General features: G+C 38.3%; 1 protein-coding gene across 1 annotated transcript; it reads left to right on the top strand.

Moving 5' to 3' along the window:
- Positions 1-1,738: 1,738 nt before the first annotated feature.
- LOC108678810 (glutamine-dependent NAD(+) synthetase) lies at positions 1,739-20,304 on the top strand. The gene is made up of 17 exons (XM_018167293.2): positions 1,739-1,761; positions 6,727-7,070; positions 7,875-8,045; positions 8,323-8,407; positions 8,574-8,719; positions 8,983-9,143; positions 9,570-9,766; positions 10,253-10,504; positions 11,087-11,247; positions 12,027-12,201; positions 12,616-12,791; positions 13,064-13,167; positions 13,703-13,818; positions 14,133-14,309; positions 14,879-15,035; positions 17,109-17,320; positions 17,707-20,304. The coding sequence occupies exons 2-17, from the start codon at positions 6,925-6,927 to the stop codon at positions 17,812-17,814; spliced, it is 2,544 nt and encodes an 847-aa protein (XP_018022782.1). The 5' UTR covers positions 1,739-1,761; positions 6,727-6,924; the 3' UTR covers positions 17,815-20,304.
- Positions 20,305-20,552: the final 248 nt, after the last annotated feature.

Genomic DNA, 20,552 nt, shown 5'->3' with positions numbered 1-20,552 from the left:
TATAACCCGCGAATGAAGGTGAAATGAGAAAAAAATTTCATGAGCTAAACATCACCGTGTAGCGGATCTCCTTACCAACTATATTAATGTTCAAACTAGCGACATGGAGCAAAGAACGGTACAAGCCGTAGCGGAATAACCTCTTCTCGGGTAACACAGCATTCACGAGCTAAATCACTAGCTTCCGGGTTCTGGCATTTTGCTCGTCCTACAGTATATTGCTCGCTAAACTCGGTCACTTTACTAATAGCCGTCGCCTGAACAACACCACGCACGTCACGTCAAGCCTCTTGGTTGCTGCCCATGTAACATCACGTGCATCATCTCAACGCCCCGTGCATCTCTCCACGCCACGTGCATCTCTCAACGCCACGTGCATCTCCATGTACTCCTAGCCATGGTTAATATTAGTTCATCCATGCTCCTGGCTACCGCACTCACCAAGTGCTCCTGACACCTCGTCATCTTACGTGCCGCGGTCTCCTAGTTCGTCCCGTGGCCGCCATCATCAAGCAGGTCACATAGACTTAATATCGCTTGCCTCCAGATAAGTTTAGTGTTCATTTTAGCCAACCAATTTTTATCTCGACTGTTCTTAAAATTTCAAACTGTCTCATTCAAAACATAAATGCGGATACCGACGTTGTGAGCTTCTTTTACCGTGACACACATGCATCTATGGATCACATAATCATTTCAATGCCTGGCCAATAATGTTTTCTTGGATGGAGTCGTAACACATTTAGATGGTTAAAATTAAAGCCCCCACAGCCGTTAGCTTCTAATGAATATGTGTATCAAGTTTCATCTTGCTGCGTTCATTAGTTTGGGAGATATTCCTTGGTCATTGAATTTGGAGACCGGCCGAGAGTCCGACCGTAAAATCGTCCGACACGTACTTTTATGTATTCAATAGAATTTGAAACGAGAAACGGCAAAGCCTCACTAGCCGTACAAGACATATCGAAAGGTAATATGGTGCTTTGAAAGAAAAGAACTAAAGCTTGTACACACGTTACATTAAAAGCACGGTAGGTATTGTGGATACGTAATTGAATACGAATTTCAATTCATGCAATTTCAGAAATGACCTCGAACATTATAATTGAATGAAAATTTATGTGTTGCTTACTTAAAATTTAAGCCAATATCTTATGTATGATATTGCTGGTGTCCATGATACTTTATTTGCTCACTAAAGGACTCAAAAAATGAACTTGAGGACAACTCTATTAGAGTCATGGTGCATGATTACACTTAACAATTATTGCCGAGTGTTCAATAGATCGAACAACATGACCTAATGAGAATAAATCTGATCATTGACTTACACTTACTAATTTATAGTTTAGCTGATGAGTTCAAATTTTGGGTAAGAACTGAATACACCAAAATATGTCGGTCGTCATGGCAACGACTCTGCTGTGTGTGGACAAATGACGGGTTAATTTGATCCCTCGCCGGTTCGTCTGAGACGTTGACTTAGAACTGAAACTCTGAAACTTATGAGAAATTCTTCAATTCCATAACAAAAATTTGTGAACTACTAATTTAAACGTAATCGAAGTTGAAAACGTGATAAATTTAAATTAGATAAACAACGAAATTTGGTTAGTGTAAATAAATATTCGTGATTGTAATAGGCTATGTATACTTCTATTATTATTTCGATTCATTGGCATCCGAACTACCAGGCCGGACGGGCTTCGGAACTTGATCAGTTGATGTTGATTCTATCACGATAATTAATTACCAAATATTGTAAGTTACCGTCACTAATAATATGGCTTCATGTCAAAAACCTACTGTATTTTTAGAGATTATTTTCTGAGTGTGACTGAGAAATTTATACTCGTGTTAAACAGTAAGAGATCGTGCAACCTTATCATCCTGGCTGATGATTTACACACCCGATAGGGCGGATAGGCGATACCGTCAAGCGTCAACGACAAGGACTGCACTTACTTCGACCTCGACGCTTGCCACTATTAACTGTCTAATTCTTGATTACTTGGTCGGTGTTCGGAACTACGATTGGTTCTTTAGTATAACGTTCGATAACCATATGATTAATACGAGGAAGTTTTGATCGCGCTAGATTGAGATTCTAGAAGGATGTGGTTCAAGTTCTGCTATTAAAATAGATCGTTTCTATTGAAGGCCGTGGCCGGTGTGTCGGACTGTCGTCTGTCGGTGACTTGTTTTCTCGACTTTTGAGTGCTCAGTGCTGGCACTGCTGGGTGGCGTTATCGGCATTGCAGGTAAAGTCGGCAGTCAGGCTGTCACAGTCAGCTCTTTCAGGTTTCACAGTTTCAGCCTTCAGGTTTTGTGTTGCCAAGTTACTTGCCATTTTATAAACAATTTGCCTGTCGAAATATTAATCAACATTAACACATCTCCGGATTCGAGTAAACCATTTCGACATTTTTTTTTGAACTACACAGCTGACAGCGCCACAGCCACAGTGACACAGTCCAAAGACGTCAGACGGTCAGACCGTTCGTTGCCGTTGGAAATATTGATACCTAAATAAATGTTCATTCATAATAATTTTATGGTATCCAGTTATTTTGCGTTTCATAATCGTATAGATAAAGTTTTAATGTAAATTTTTAATTGTCCACTTAGGTATGTTAGAATGCACAACAGCACAAGATTTGACTTGCTCATCCTCAAGTTTGTTTTGTAGTATCCTCAAATGAGGCTATGAGCTATACATCCTATTTCAATAACAAGTTTGAAAAATTAAATTTTTTAGCTTTTGGTTCCTAGTCAGCAAGTTCTAAGCCTAGTAAATGCAATTCAACTGTGATTGACAGATTGAGCATTGAGGATATACATAATCCAAGATTCCAAGTAGGAACCAATCAGAAAACTGCTCTGATTATTTTCGATTTCTTTAGTTACAGTAGCTAATAAATAAGTGCACAGTTTCAGTAGCAGTAGCCAGTAGGTAGCTAATTCCAGAATAGGCTATAATGTAGTTGTAAGTTTGCCAAACATTGAATGTTCAGTCCAAAAATTTAATCCAGAAATGATTTAGTAATTTTTTTGAAAGTGTATATATAAATTGATTTTGCTCTTAACCTGAGAAGCTAGCAGCTAGGTATTAGTATTTTTGTTACCATTTACCAAGATTTTGGCCATGTTCTATATTCTATCGATTTTATCATTTTTGACTACTTGTAGAGTTGTAGTTAGGCCTATGTCTGTCACTATTATAAAACTTATACTCCTATGTGGGACATAAATGCACAATGATGTTTCTTTTCATTTTCAATGTTATATGCTATATGGTATTGATATTTGCAGTCCAAGTCTTTAGCTATTGAGACATGCTCCTCAGTCCTCATTTAACATAGTGAAATTCTTGGAAGGGAGGTACTTATGGCACTCCGCCTCTTGGTCAAGCACTGCACTGTGCAGCAATCATTGGTGACTTGCAGCAGTCTAAACCCAGCCCGGTCTAACCCCAGCTTGGTCTAATCCCAGCTCAGTCTCTCCCAGTGGAGTTTTGAAAGTAATTTTAATAAGAAAATTAGATTTGCACTGTAAAATTGCTTAATGACTTCTGTCGGTTGTCAAATTCCATCAATGATTAAAAAAATGACAATGACTTATTTTCATCGGTTGCCGAGTCATCTTTCTGGGCCCAGGCTCCCTTCCCTGAGTTTCATCCTAGGTTTCCCTTTCAAGCTTTACGGTTCATACCAGTGATACCACTGTTGGAATAAAATGTCAATAATATCACAATGAAAAATATGCACAATGTCACAACTCACAATTGAATCCATCATTCACAAGCAAATATCACAACATGGGAGTCGAGATCTTGTTGTCAAACCACGAACTGTCACATGAACGTTGACTTGGAGCCTGGCTGCTGGTCGCTGCTACTTTGTTTGGTTGCCAGAGGCATGGTTCTCGACTGTCTTCCTGTAATAAATATTCATTGCATTTTCAGATCTCCTAGTCCTATCTTTGATTTCAATTTTCTAGAATATAATTATAGTCAAATGGGGTAAGACAGGATCGCAGCCTTCATGGGGTAAGAAAGGACCAGCCCATGGCGTGCATTCTAATTGCACTGAATTTAATTGAGTTGTAGCTTAGAAGCCTATTGCATAGATACACCTTGTGATAGGTTTAGGATTTTTTAATTATTCATGGTATAGATGCTACGGGCTTGTTAGTGATTTTGGTCCTGTCTTACCCCATCTGACTATAATTTATTCTATACTATTATTAAAGTTGTGTCTTCAAAACCATGTTACATATATAACTTTGAGAATAAACTTTGTTAAATAATTTGTGGTCATTTGGATACCTTTGGATGAAATGTAATCCATATTTGCTTTATTATTCATAATATTAATATAAAATATTCAACGTTAAATTCAAACCAAACGAGTGCAAACACTTTGCAATTAATACAAATGATGATCTATAAATTCTATTTTCTTAGTTAATATTTGTGTATATTATTATAAAATGGTCTTGATATAATATTATAATGTTTTAGCTTTCAAACATTAGTACGGTAGCTTGTTTGTAGCTTTCAAACGAGCACAAACATTTTGCAATTAATGAGAATAAGATCTATAAATACAGATTTAATTTAAAGAAATCTTTGTACATATTGTTAAAATATGATCATTTTATATATTTCAGAATTTCTTTATGCAAGAACTAGAGCATGCACATATATACTGTTTGCTGCAATAGATGAGCCTTTTCAGCAGCTACAAAATGAGCAAAGAAATAGGAAAAGCCAAATTTATAGATTTATTTTATCCAGATGCTCCCCTTAAAATTGCATAGAAATTTTGTATGAATTTAATAAAAATTAGCATCGTTAAATAGTATACCTACCCATATTTGGTGTTACCTCTTCTTAGTATAATTTTTAGTTGTAAACAATTCATATTGATTCAATGATGTACAAAGAATTCTATTTATGCTTCTACTACAAACTATGGACTCCTTGTGCATCGGGAGTGCTTGCAGCCAGCCACAGCTAGTTTGTACGGTTGCCAGAGGCACTCTTCTGGAACTTCTTCCTTGTAAATATTAATTGCATTTTTGAATCGCCTAGACTGATACTATGTTAATACAGTTCACAGCCATTTATTGTGAATCACGTTCATAGTTAACAATTGATATTTGACTCCGTGTTAACTTAGGGAGCGCTCACAGCAGGCCGCAGCTAGCTCGTACGGTTGCCGAATGCACTCTTCTAGAGTTTCTTCTAGTTAAATATTTATTGCTTTTTCAGATCTCCTGTAATTGATTTCACACTTACATATGAGCAGAATGATACTATGTTAATAAGTTATATTGGTTATTTTTAACAGTGCAATTAATACAATTCACAACCATTTCTTCTGAATAAAGCTCACAGGAAATCAAATTAATCAATTGATAGTCATTTGCTTTCGACAAGCTTTTTATCTCAGAAATGGCAATGCTAGCTATCTCATTGGACAGACTGCTTTGAAACTTTGACCAATCAGCGCTGGGCATTCTCTCCTGCAGAGCGCCAACCAACCACAGCCCACAGTGGTTGACTGGAATTTGTGGGGGAAGGTTTAGTGACTTGTGGCACTCTGGATTATGACAGAGCGCTCCAATTTCACGAAAGCTTGTGTTCTTTTATATATACTATGGAATGTCACCATGCTCCTCAATGGTTTTAGTTTTGCTGTTGTAGTTCACAGTTTAAAATAGGATCATGACCTCAACTCATAAATTTATTCACTCTACTGTCTGTTGATGGTTTGATACACTCTACTGTGTTGGAGACTTTACTGTTTCAAAACTATCTCTTAAACTAGCCTCATATTCATAGATTGTTCAATTCCAAAAAGCATAAAAATTATCTGACTTCTGAGTAGAAGTTATAGAACATTTCAAGTTGATATTAGTTTTTCAAAAATATTGAAATTGGCTTCTAATTATTTGTTAATAAAATCATTAATACTCTGACTCACAATAACTCATACTGCATGAAATGGCATTATTATTGCTAAACTTATTAATCATGAGACTGTTGTGGGACAAGTGTATGAAAAATGTGGCTGTTGTTGTGTGGAAAATGAATCCTAGCTTTATGCACTGTAAGAAACTCCATAGCATTTATATATTGTTTACTAGTGGACTACTCTTTCCAAATCCTGACAAGGTAGATTAATAATTGGCCAAGCACTATTGCACATGCCTAGTCAAATCATTGTCCATTAAAATTCTTGTTGACATTTATGTCTGCTGAGTTGTTCATGTCTGTGGAGTTGTACTTTCATCTTCTGGCTAACTTATATAAATAATTGCATGTACCTATGTCATATATTGTCAGTCATAGATTGACTTGTAAAAATGACCATAATTGTTTGTGAAGAGAGGCCACTGAAAGACTTGAAAATTTGTTGTAAAGCAAAGAATTCTTCATGACATTTCTTATGCACAGACATAATGGAAGGTCAAAGCCATTTTTATTTTTCTCTCATTTCTTCCTATTTATGCTGTAATAAATCTTACAAAACTTTGTGTAGGATAAAGGTATAAAATTTTGAAACACAATCTTGGAAGCTACAATAATGTAGGAGTAACAACATCCACTATATGCCAGGTTAGATCTTAGATTTATTTTTTGAAATGTACCGGTATATATAATCAGGCTATTTAAAACAACCATCAAAAATAATCTTCATGTATTGTCCTTCCATGCAGGTTTCTGTATTTCTCAAATAAGAAGATATCTGATTTTTTATACATTTCATACAAATATACATATGTAAGTTGCATCACTTTATTAGTTGCAATTAACAAAATATGTCCTTAAACTTTTTATAACATAGTACTGGTTACTTACAAAGGTTTATTGACATTTAGTTTATCACACAAAAATATTGCTATCCAACTAAAACAATGGGTCGGAAAGTGGTGGTTGCTGCTTGCAGTCTCAACTTATGGGCATTAGACTACCACCACAATCTTGCCATGATTGTGGAATCCATTCAGCAAGCCAAGGCAAGAGGAGCTATGTACAGGACTGGCCCAGAGCTTGAAATCACGTGAGTTTGATATTAGAAATACATTATAACAGCTTTAATTTGGTTGTATTAGTGAAATGCTGACTTCCAAACTTGATTTGTGCAGAAACTTGGTTCATACAGCAGATCAGTTGTAAAGTGAACCTATTTTTCTAATCAAAATTCATGGAAAGGTCTCCCAAAAATCACCCCTAACATGAATAGGTTTAACCTAGAATAGGCTTAAATAGTTTTTTCATTAGGCATTGCAACAATTACATAAAATGTGTAATTAAATGGTTCAACCAATTGTGTATACCCTATATCTTTAGCAACAACTGGCTCTTGCTTAGTTAAATGCTGGGAGCAGTGATGGGGCTGATGCAATATTGTTTGCTTTATTTTCTTTAATTTTAATGACAAATAAAATGTTATAAACTAAGATAATTAATGGGGTTGTGCAGCAAACCTTCATCATACAGTTTAGCATTTGTTCGATCTGCCAGTTCATAAGGTGGTTTGGTGATAAGCGGGATGTTTGGAAGTTTGGGTATTCCTCAACTGTATTACATTAAGATAAATTGTTGAACCATCTTTCAACTGTAAAATTTATTTGAGATGTATAATAATGTTTGAAGACTCAATTCCTTAGATATTATTTGAATATTTTTGAATCACTCTTTGAATCCGGACTAAGTGAATTGAAATGACTAATCACACCAACATTTTGTTTTGATGAGTGTTAAACACTAACTTATTACTTGTGTGTATCTGCTATTATTTTGTTATAGTCATGGCACAAGCCTTCATGTCGACAAGCTACTGACTTAGATCATATCTTTGCAGAGGATACAGCTGTCAAGATCACTTCTATGAAAGTGACACTGTACTGCATTCATGGGAGGCATTGGCAGAGCTGCTATGCAACAGAGCCTGCTATGGCATCATTGTTGATGTGGGAATGCCAGTCAAGCATAAGAATGTACTCTACAACTGCAGGGTTATTATCCTTAATGGGTACGTTGTATCCTAAAGACCTATTATTTCCATAATGACTTGTGCATTTCTGTTCACAAGTCTTCATACATACATTATTTCTGAAATTTAAAAATACTGACTAATTTATTACTCCGAAGCATGAAGTTTAAATTGATGATTGATATCACTAGTGCTTCTGTATTTAAGTATGTGCCACTTTTGATTCAAACTTTCCTAACCTTTTCATTTCCAGCAAGTGTACGCACTAGATGCCTTGATATTTTATCATTTTTAATCTCCAAAAAATTTGTTTCAGAAAAATATTGTTCATTCGTCCCAAGTTGTTGTTGTGCAATGACGGCAATTACAGAGAACCTCGGTGGTTTGCTCCATGGACCAAGGTGAGAATTCTTATGACTTCATTTCATTGTCATAAGATTTAAATTTGCTGTTCTCATCAAGTTTAATAATTTAAAACTTCTTGTGAACAAATTTAGAGATTTTGTTGCTAAAAATTGTACTGCTACATCATTCATGGCCATTGAGTATATGCCTCTTGTTTCACAGTTGCGCACTGTGGAAGACCATTTCCTGCCACGCCTCGTGCAGCGCGTGACGGGACAGAAAACTGTCGTCTTTGGAGATGCTGTGCTCAGCACTTATGACACGTGCATTGGCTATGAAATCTGTGAAGAGCTCTGGAACCCTAGGAGGTAAGATATGTCCTGGTTATCAAAAAGAAAATGTCAAAACTTATCCTCTGTTTCTTTACCAGCTTTCTATTTTAACTTTCATGAAAATTAGTCTAGCTATTTTTGAACTGATGATATCACTTCATTTTTTATCGAGCTGTGAAACAATTTTAAAGTGTTATGGTCATAGTAGCCCTTTCTGCAGGATGGTGTATTTGATTAATATTCTTTTTAACCCTTCAATATTTTTTCAACATTTTTAAAACATTATTTTGTGTGATCAGCTCGCACATTAGCTTGTCTTTGGACGGTGTGGAGATCATCATAAACAGCTCTGGGTCGTACAGAGAGATTCGCAAGAGCTGGCAGTCTCTGGAGTACATCAAGGCTGCCTCGGCCAAGTGCGGTGGATGTTATGTCTTTGCCAACCTCAAGGGCTGTGATGGTGAGATTTTTTCTAGTACTGAATTTGTTAAGGATCTAGCAACTACGAGGTTTGTTTGTTTACAAATATTGTCTTATTTCAATTAGTTTAATTTTGATAGTTTTTTATTGTGACCTAAGGGCAATGAATCCAGTACGTTGAGCACATTTCCACACACCTAGATTATTTATAATTAGCAGGCTATTTGCATCATAAATCATTTATAACTTCTGTATAAATTTGTTTGAACTATCGACATCTTGTTCTGAGATTTTTTTGAAAGTTTGGATATTTTTATTTGACGTAAAGGCTTGCATAATTTCTTCCTGCTATCATTATTATCTTTTGCTAATAATAATTTGTTTTAACTGTGAATTATTTTTATAATGTAATGACATGCTTTATTTATTTATATATGTTTATTATCATATATGTTTATGTGTGCAGGCGACCGCGTGCACTTCTCAGGCGACGCAACGATCGCTCTGAACGGCAACGTGGTGGCCCACACTCCGCCCTTCCAGCTGTCCGAGGTGGACGTGATCACCGCCGCCGTGGACTTGGAGGACATCAGAGTCTACAGGCACATGATCGCCAGCCGCTGCCACCTGGCCGCTGAGGCTCCTGCTTACCCACGCGTTCAGGTATACCTATATGTTTACCATCTCGTTCAGGTATATACCTGCTTACCCTCGCGTTCAGGTATATGCCTGCTTACCCCCGCGCTCAGGTATATACCTACTGGCTTACGCCCGCGTTCAGGTTAGCGCCAAATTTCCAGCGGCCTAGCATAGTACAGAATTTCGAAACCGAATTTGGGAAAAATGACAATTAAAAAAAATAATAAATAATAATCTTGTAAAATTCAACTCTATGCGTCATGGTTTTAGCATTCGCCTTCATGAGTAGAGGCAATTTTTTCATTTTATATTTTTTTCATTTAGGTATACATATTTTCCACCTGTTTCCATTCTATTTTTACCTGCCTCTATTTTTTGTCTTCACCTGTCCCTATCAGGTTTAGTTCACTTTTTTTAAAGTAAGTTTGATTGAAAAACAGAAAATGCATTTTATTCATAACATATAATTGGCTTGTTCAATAATTCCTGTTATTCCTGTTGTTTGTGCAGGTGGATTTTAGCCTATCTTCAGACAACGACCTCTTCTTGCCTTCTTGTTCGCCGATATCCGTGGCCCTGCCAACGCCTGAGCAGGAGATCTTGTACGGACCAGCGTGCTGGCTATGGGACTACCTGCGCCGCTCTGGCCAGGGCGGATTCTTGCTCCCGCTGTCCGGTGGCGTGGACTCGGCATCCACGGCCACTATTGTGTACAGCATGTGCTGCCTCATTGTCAAGGCTGTGGCCGACGGCGAGCAACAGGTCCATACAAAAGCATGAAGAATGTATCTGTTTATTATTTTTCTCTGCTGAAACTAGAGAGAAGTGCAAATGTAATGTCACTGTTGGATCATTCTTTGAGCTGCGCCAGTAAAACCGGTAGCTGTGTGCACAAAGTATTTGTGAAGATGTTAGTATGCAGGTGATTTTTATAATTTGTATAACGAGCTGATGTGAAATAACAGTTGTTCTTAATTCATACAAGTAGGTATAAAAGATTACGAAACAGTTCATCGTGATGCCTGTAAGTCACAAATATTGTTTCAGACGTAAAATTAATATCTTATGAAAATAAGACTAGACAAAGCAGGATATCATGCTGCTAAAATATTTATCCTATTCCGGTGCTACAGAAATATGTGTAGAAGTCGATGACTGATTTATGACCAAAAAATATTTATGAAGATTACAATAGTTCCAAAATATTATTTGAAATTTTTAACATCTTTGTAGTAGTATAGAGCTGTTCACTCGTGAATTTAAACTGTAGTTGTAACGTTTACCATTCAATAAGTCATCGGATGCTCGGACTTTGAATTAATGTTAGTGTTGTTTTTATGTCAGGTTTTGGACGATGTGCGGCGCATTGTGTCACAGAAGGAATATGTGCCGACCGACCCCCGTCAGTTGTGTGGGCTACTCTTCCATACTGTTTACATGGCGTCCGAGAACTCGTCCCAAGAAACTAAGAAGCGAGCCAAGACTCTGGCTCAGCAGATCGGCAGGTTCGCGTCATCTTAGCTTGCATTTGTATCGTGTATATTTGTATATATTTCATTGGTGTCGTGTATATTTCAAACTGCATTTTTGTCGTATAGATTTCATACTGCATTTGTGTCGTGTAGATTTCACATTGCATTTGTGTCGTGTATATTTCAAACTGCATTTGTGTCATGTATATTTCAAACTGCATTTGTGTTGTGTAGATTTTATACTGCATTTGTGTCGTGTAGATTTCATTTTGCATTTGTGTCGTGTATTTATACGTGCATATGATTCGGCCTTTGGCTTTTCAGAATAATTCACTGTAAGACACTTGGTCATGGTTTTGAGCCCATTAATAATCAAAAATAATTTGACCATTTTTTAATATATTAACTTTTCGGCTATTCCTGTGAATGAACTTCATTCTGCTTCTCACTTTTTTTCTGTGGCATAAGACAAGTGAAGTTTCTCTTGCAAATTTAAGTTCGGGTGGTCGAGATGTTAAGATCATCAAGATTGGAGCAGAGAGTTTTGGGTTCAAAACCCGCAAGTAGCTGTGAAAGTTCTGGTCAAAATCTCCAAAATGACCGGGTAGTTTAGACAGACAACAGGCCAACATCGGCTAATCAAAAGCTGACACCACTTTCTTATTATATTATTAAATGGGCTCCCCGAACTTTATAAACACAATGTTACTAAATTTTGAGGTTCTAACGATATTATGAAACCACATTTTATTACATTAATCCTAAATGATTTTTTTGTTTCATTTGCTATTAATTTTCTTGCTCCCCTGCAGTTACCATCTGTCCATCGTGGTGGACACAGTCGTGTCGGCCATGCTAGGCGTGTTCAGCGTGTCCACCGGCCACCTGCCCAAGTTCCGCGCCTGCGGAGGATCCGAGCGAGAGAACGTCGCTCTGCAGAACGTTCAAGCCCGCGTCAGGATGATATCAGCTTACCTTTATGCTCAGGTAAACGCGATGAATACCTTCATTATTACCTTGTAAACAATGCTAAATGCTTGAAATACTGTAGAAATCTTAATGTGGCCCTCATCTAAAAATATGCTGATGGTTGTCACATGGATTTCGTTCTATTAACTTGTGCTGGAGGGGTGGATGATATGAATACTGCGGAATTTAAAAACATATTGGTAGTCAGTAGGTTATCTAGTAGTTGAACGATATATTGTAAGTTAATGATCATGTACTAATATCATCCATCTATCTATAGTTCACTTAACGTTGTAATCACTTGCGTTGGTGTTATGTTAGTTTAAATGTGTTTGGCTTATGTTTAAAGATTCAGAACGTTTTGTTATAGCGCGCATGGCGTGCACTGTGTGTGTGCGGTATTCGTGGATGAACCGTTGACTGTTGTTCCAGTTGGTGCTGTGGGTGCGGGGGCGGCCTGGAGGGTTGCTGGTACTGGGTTCAGGCAACGTGGACGAAGCTCTACGAGGCTACATGACCAAGTACGACTGCAGCTCCGCCGACATCAACCCCATTGGAGGCTTCTCCAAGGTTGACCTCAAGAACTTCCTCAGGCTCGCCGCCGAAAAGTCAGTATTTTAAGTTGTGCCTAAAGAGGATTAGTTTGAAGTGGGGAATTTTTTTCCGTTGGTAATTTTAACTTTAACAATATAACTGTATTCATCGATCGTAAGTGGTAAGTTTTTTCACTTTTCGTTCCATATTCGATTAACAGATTTTGAAATTTGTAACCTCGTGAGTGCTGGTGCCCATCAATGTATTTCAATATCATGGTAAAAACACAGTTTGAAAGTAGGACGACAAATTTTTCTATTTGACTTGAATAATTTCGTGGTGACAGGCTGCAGCTGCCTGTGCTCCTGGAGATCCTGCAGGCTGCGCCCACCGCCGAGCTCGAGCCTCTGGTTGAGGGGCGCGTGGTGCAGACTGATGAACAAGACATGGGTTTGTCCGCTGAAGTTTTATCATATATTCCATAATTTATTTGGGAGCAGTTTTCAAGTTTTAATTACTGGGGGACGTGTTTAATATGGGGCTATATCGAACGTGGTTTTCAACTGGAATTTTATCATATTTATCATCCTTCATTAGGGAGACTTTCATGTTTTATTTACTAGTGTGTTACACTTCCTAACTGTTTTTCTATTTAATTTAATGTTGAAGTTTGATTTTTTGTATTACCTTCAATTGCCTTGTAGTTTTACACTGTCACTCCACTGTTTTTTTTAGGATTTACTTCCAACAAAATTCATAGTTTGTTTCGGAACCGAAGTGTTTTGCAATCTAAGAAGAAATGAGATTCCATATTTTTTTTGGTTCGACTTTTAACAGGAAGAACCGATTAGCCGTGATCCATTCATAAGAAAATAAAATGTCATATCTCCATGTATCGATACTCGAAATTCCGACTCAACATGATCGTGATTCTTCAATATTTGAATAAATGAATGAAATAAATTAAATTAAGCATGTATTTCAGGCATGACGTACGACGAGCTGTCGCAGTACGGCAAGCTACGCAAGGTAGAAGGCTGTGGCCCCTACTCCATGTTCTGCAAGCTCATCCATCTGTGGCGCGATCTCACGCCCGCACAGGTCATTTTATATTAATTACTCCATTTTTTTTCGAAGTATAAAAGTATTCGGTGGATTACCTATATTCGAATTCATCAAGCTGATAGAGCTTTAGGCTTCCACGAGCTTCTATCCTAATATTAAACCTCGGTCCTGTGGCCAACCTACTATGACCATTATATTTGTTGGGTTATTTTCGTTCTTGTACCTGGTAATTTATTTTCGTTAGCTAAATTATAGGATCTTTACAAAATAGTTGAATTTACTCTCAAATCCTTAACTGATGTTGCTGCTCATTCCTAACTTTTAATTAAAGTAACCTTATCATTTTGCAGGTTGCCGAGAAGGTGAAGTTCTTCTTCCGGTACTACAGCGTGAACAGGCACAAGATGACCGTGTTGACGCCCGCGTATCATGCCGAGACTTACTCGCCAGACGACAACCGCTTTGATCATCGCCCCTTCCTCTACAACTACCGCTGGACCTGGCAGTTCATGTCCATAGACTCCGCTGTTAGTGGTCGTAGCGATGCTCAAATATACTTTGTGCCTTGATATCAAAACTCTCTCAAGTACGCGTAGGGACTTCAATACACGTTACGGTCGATTCATCTTCAGGGATTGCTGGATTTAGCGTGAAAAGCCGTCAGTAATTGGCTGACGGAGTTACAAACTCAACTATTCTGATAGTGCGGCCCCTGGTTTTTATCTACTCGTAAATATAAAATAAATACACACTCTTGGGATGAACTCTATTTCTCTCCATCTTGGAGAAGATCTTCGAAAATAATTGTATGATTCTGCAGGTTAAAAAGGCTACATTTTTATATCACCGGGACATATTTGTTCTTCATCAGTAAAATCGATAGGAAAGTCATGAACTTGAAACCTGTGCCGCAACTCAATGAGGTGTAGCCTATATGAACTAAACTTGCCAGGCCTTCAGATTGATGCATTCATAGACTAGTTGTCAACTCTTTATTTTCTGATGTAAACTGTAGGCGCTGTGCCTTTCGATAGGAATGGCGGTGACGACGCTCAGTGTGGCCCTGGATGAAGTGTAAAGTTTTATGTAACGACAGGTGAAGAAGCTTGGGGAAGGTCGCGGTAGCGGTGGTGTGGCGGCTCGCAGTGACGGCACAGAAGGTGGCGGCGGCAAGCAGCAGGACGGCGGCGCAGGCGGCAGCGGCAAGAGGACCCATCATACGCATGTGCCCCCACAGCCTCCCCAGCAGCCTGGTGGGTGCTCTAGACCCTCAATTCTAAAGCACATAGTGGCACTTCCTAACCGAATAATCTCCAGTAAAAAAATTGTTCTGTGTCCTCGTAACTGAATAAATGGCTTCTCGTATTTCAAGGCAAAATTTGTCTATGGAAAATCTTTTGGCAAGACATAAATTTAATTTTAAAAAGTCATATCTTGATGTGCTAATTGCATTTTACTGTAAAAATCGTGATTGTTTACTGCGTAAAAAAAATTTTTTCTTGACAATTTTATTTTTCTTTGAATCATGTACGTGTCCTGATCAGAACTGTATATTTTCGAGCAGTTTTCTCTTCTTAACTTTTCTTTAACCTCTTAATCTTTCAAGCCAGTGGTTCCCAAAGTGGGCGATATCGCCCCCCTAGGGGCGATGGAAAGATTTTGGGGGGCGATAAAGAAGAAGAGGGCGTTTTGGGGGCGATAGGGGGGCGGCATTCGGAAGTCGAAGTCAGAAGTTCGAACGTTTGTTTGACGATTTGTGCACAACACGTGCAGCGCATCATGACTCCCAGCGATGGTTTTTTCACCCAGATCTATTTTTAGCGCATTTACTCATTCATGAAATAATGCACTATTGTGCTCGCCATGTCCGTCCGTCTGTCCGCCTGTCTGTCAGTCCGTGACTTTACGTTTTCGTCGACGAGAAAATGCGCTCTCTGTCACTCACTGAAGTGAGTACTGAGTTATATTTTTTTAACCTCTCCTGGGTTTACATCTCCGACAAATTAACGGTCGGACTCGCGGCCGGTCTCACAGCCAATTTCCAAATTCAATGATCAAGGAATACCTCTCAAACTAATAAACTTAGCTGGATGAAACTTGGTACACGTATTTATTAGGACCTAACGGTAATGTAAAGCTCGTCAAAATTTTTCAATTTTGCCATCAATTGTTTTTGCCATATTTATATGGCAATACGTACCGGGCGAATACACAGTGATCAAGGAATTTCTTCCAAATTACTGAACAGATTCGGACGAAAATTTGAATTTACAGTCCTAACTACCGAACGGTGATGTTTAGCTCGTGAAAATTTTTTCGATTGTGCCTTCGTTCGCGAGTTTCATTCGTGGTTTAGACAGCAATACGTGCTTAAATTCGCAGTAATCAAGAAATTTCTTGCAAACTACTGAACAGATTTGAACGAAATTTATTATTTTTATACCTAGCCTCAGCATCGGCGATGTTTAGCTCGTTACAATTTTTTCGTTTGCCTTCGTTTGTGAGTTATACGGCTATACGTAAACGACTCTTGGTCAAACCAGCCGGTAGAAAAGCCGATCGTTTCTCCTATATCTGTATAACTTGCGAACGAAGGCGAATAAGGAAGTGTGAAATCAAGAATGACAGTAAAATGAAAAAAATCTTGCAAACGACGGTAAAATAAATTTTTTTCAATCTAAAAAACACCATTTTGTAGTTAGGAATGTATATTCAAAATTTCGTTCAAATCTGTTCGGTAGTTTGGAAGAAATTCTTTGATCACTGCGAATTTCGGCCTGTATCGCAATATATCTCACGAATGAAGGTGATATTAAAAAATTTTCGCAAGCTAAACGTCACCGTTAAGTTCTGATGAATACAAGTTTTATTTATACAAGTTTCCAAGTAATACAAGTTTCCAAGTTTTATTGAGATGCGTTCATTAGTTTGGGTGATATTCCTTGATTACTGAATTTGGAGATTGGTCGTGAGACCGGCCACGAGTCCGGCCGTAAATTTGCCCGAGACCTCCTATAGGTTTCTAGTGCTGGAACGGTTAAAACAGATGAAAAACACATTGGTTCGCTAAAAGGGTCCTATTTATGAAATACACATTTGTGTTTAACCTTTATCTGTTAGAATTGCAGCGTACTAAATTTCAAGAAAAAGGCGCATGATTTTATATGTGTCTGTGGGGGGCGCTAGAAATTCACTAGGGAGCCAAAGGGGGCGCCAGCCTGAAAAAGTTTGGGAACCACTGTTTTAAGCTTTCAAAAGTCTTGTGCAACTGTAATTCTTACAATTATACATATTTTGAAAATCAGGTCATTGTACCTCTTGAGCAGCAAACGAGACACCACGTCAGGGCATCCAGGTTGCTGTTCTGAGCGAGACGATTGAGCCGTCGGTGACCCTGGTCCTGGCCGAGGACTCGACTGCAGGTAGCAACAAGTCCCCAAGCAATGCAAGTAGCGACACCAACAGCTACTACAGCTGCTACAGTGCACCTGCTACTAAAGATTGCAGCGTTCTGGAGCTGCACGGTGCTGGGGAAGAGGTAAATACGTTGTTTGTCATTTTGCCGCATGCACCTTTTAATGCGCTTGGTAGTTACTATTTCATTGAAGTGATCGTGCTCGATTTGATACTTAATTGATACTTGATACTTTAGGAGTATTTTCTGTCTACTGTCGCTCGGAAAAACAGTATAAAGTAAATGGATTGACTTAAGCAGTGTAGCGATCATAAATATTTTAAAAATTGGTTTATCAAAGGTTTTTTGTAGCGATCATAGATATTTTAAAAATTGGTATATCAAAGGTTTTTTACTGTTAAGATTTCGATATTAAAATAATAAGATATGTTTTCAGTATAAAATTTACCATTTCTAATGACAGTTTCAACATTTGATTACGAGACGATTAGATCCTGCTTATTTTACAGGCAAGTGATGGTTCCTCGTCCACCACCCTGTCCTGCAAAGACGAGTACCTCTCACACTCGCCATCGCTGAGCGGACATCAGGCCAATGAAGCTCTAGTCTCCCAGTAACCTGATTACGCTGACCTCATAAACTGGCACGAGATTCATTCCAGCTACCAAGTCGAAATTCTAATTCTAATGAATGGATTCCAACTCGTTTGATTAAAAAGAAATGGAGGTTTGTGTATGTGACTTGAGTTGACCAAATGATGTTTTTTGGATAAATTTACTGTTATTCTGCATAAATTCAATTCTTTCGGATACGTTTCAGTAATTTTTGCGTAGAGGTTGAGGACTTTGTGTTTTTCTGAAATCGATGACTTGTGATAGAAACAAACAGCTGTGTCAGATTATAAATTCTTGGATTGATATGGAATCCATGTAGAATCGGCGGAGTCAGATTATCAGTTTTGTTTTTATTTGATCTGTTGATGTGGAAACGTTGATGAATAGTTTGATCGAAACTTCTGGTGACGCCTTCGCGATAGCTGGGTTTGGGAATTACCACTTAATGTATTGTTGAGAAGCATTGAATGCTCACGAGATCGTTACGTACCTGCAAAATCCTCGAGCGCGCTGATGACTTGTGAACTCGTATGCAGGGATCAATAATATAGATTAAACTGTATCCTATTTGCACGTCATAGGTTCATTGTGCTCGAGGATTAAATATCAAAGTGCATGGCGTTGGTTCCGAGCTGTTCATTTGAAATGTAATGAGATGATGACTTGAGGTTTCGTTCTGAATATCGGATTTTTGAGGTGCAAGCATGCAATTCATATTAATGGCTGATGATGTTAGCCTGAGGAGCGATTGCCCGATCATATCAAAAACTGCCTTGCCAAGCTCTAATAGATTTCTGGCTGCAGTGTGTTCAAAGAGGCTTTTACAAATAGCGTGGCTGGTTGTAGCAAGTTGCTTCTGATTGTTCAACGTGGATTTTTCAACATCGGTTCAAAGGTCTACAGCAGCTAGAGATGTTTAGGTAACTCTGATGTTAAGAACAATTATTTGAGGAGTCTTTCCACTACATCTTCTACTGCTAGTCAGTTAATGATGGATGTCACTTATTCTCACCTGAACTATGCAAGATTCGCCAATACATACGAGGATAATTAGTTAATCGTATCTATCTGGAGTGTGGTATCTATCTTACGTATCTTCTCTCTAAATGCTGCTATTGCCTCTACCTCAAGAAATTCTTTCGACTTGAGCACTGCCTTTTCCTACAACAATTTGTGTGGTTGGTAATGTCTTTTTGTCAAATTAAGGTATTTTGTTTGCGTTCTCTAATTATAAATGTTCAAAGTGTTCACACTTGTAGCTCTTGAAGGGCTTCAAGGTTTTGTTCGTGTAGTTTTTATGTACGTTTCACTTGGTCACCGTAGATTTCTTTCTTTTGAAGTGGTGTTGTCTAGAAATGTAGATTTATGAGATAGCCACGGCCTTTCTTCGTATATTCCAGTCTGCAGACACGTTGAAAATCGTTACTCTTTTGGTGAGCTGAGCAATGCAATTTACTTGTTCAATATACTGGTACCTTATGACGCGTTCTTGAAACGCGATTTTGTTTAATCTAAAAACCTTGATTATCGCTTATTATTCTGTCCGACATCTCTAAGCTATTAATTGGTTCTCGTGGTACAAGGAAAGGGGCGTTCATCTTCCTTGTCACTGTTCGCTTGTGAAAGATTTTATCAGAGAGTGCAGCTTTTTTGTTGTTTGGTCTCGCGTATTGATGGTGACATTTTGAGCACCTTCGAGGCTTGGTTTAGATTAGGTATTAAACTCAGTTTAATTAGGTGATTATTGTGTCGTTTGCGGAATAGGAAATTGAACTTCAGGTGCTGTGTAGCTGTTTTGCTTATGTTTGTTTAGTGATTAACTTTTGAAAATGTGTCTTTCTTATTTAATGTTGAATTACTGAAGTTTATTTTCGACAAAATTCCCTTCAAAATGAGACTACTTCAGCTTTTAAAGCACTGAAATTATATTAGATGGAAACTAATTTTTCCTTTAAATATTGTTCGTAGTTTAAACTGAGGCTTAAATATTTTTCATTATATTTAACATTGTTTCCTGTAGTTGTTTCCTCTTGCATAAAGTAAGTGGTTGGGCCAGTACCTGTTGCTGTTGTACACATTTTTCTCCTTACGATAGCAATACTCGGTTGCTGCTCTCTCGTGGTATCTTTAGATGGTTTTTTGTTCCAGCATAAATCTGTAGAGCACCTAATTCTAGTATTGCTTCCAAATCTTCAAATTCTCTAAAATTTTACTAATAAATGAATAACCTTGACGGAAGCTATAGTACTCTATCATTGATATGCTAATTTTACCCGCATTTACTTATGATGTTTGTATTCTAGAATAGAATTGTATACTCGTAATCGCACAGAATCAACACTGCCAATAGATGAAAAAGCTCGACTTGTATGCCTGCTGTAATTAGCGGGGTGCCTGCTGCAATTGGAGGGGTGCCTGCTGCAATTGGCGGGGTGCCTGCTGCAATTGGTGGATGCCTGTTGCAATTGGCGGGGTGCCTGCTGCAATTGGCGGGGTGCCGGGATGCCTGCTGCAATTGGCGGGGTGCCTGCTGCAATTGGAGAGATGCCTGCTGCAATTGGCGGGGTGCCTGCTGCAATTGCCTGCTGCTGCTGTCAGGAAGTCATCACTGCCTAAGAACTGCTGTAACCGTACGCTTCAATTCAGAAATCCTGCAACCTTGGACAATCTCGTAGGAAAGAATCCTGATTTAGATTCAGCTTCAATATCTAGTAACCCGAAATATCCTGAGCTGTAATCCT

Source organism: Hyalella azteca, unplaced genomic scaffold, assembly GCF_000764305.2.
Source record: "Hyalella azteca isolate HAZT.00-mixed unplaced genomic scaffold, Hazt_2.0.2 contig11277, whole genome shotgun sequence".
NCBI lineage: Eukaryota > Metazoa > Arthropoda > Malacostraca > Amphipoda > Hyalellidae > Hyalella > Hyalella azteca.
The sequence above is the reverse complement of the archived record's forward strand: the minus strand, read 5'-3'. Positions and strand labels throughout refer to the sequence as shown.

Coding starts and splice junctions, on each gene's coding strand:
- LOC108678810 (XM_018167293.2), top strand. CDS start 6,925: ATGGGTCGGAAAGTGGTGGTTGCTGCTTGCAGTCTCAACTTATGGGCA. Junction 8,720..8,982: donor GAGCTCTGGAACCCTAGGAG/GTAAGATATGTC, acceptor TTGTGTGATCAG/CTCGCACATTAGCTTGTCTT. Junction 12,792..13,063: donor CTCAGGCTCGCCGCCGAAAA/GTCAGTATTTTA, acceptor TCGTGGTGACAG/GCTGCAGCTGCCTGTGCTCC.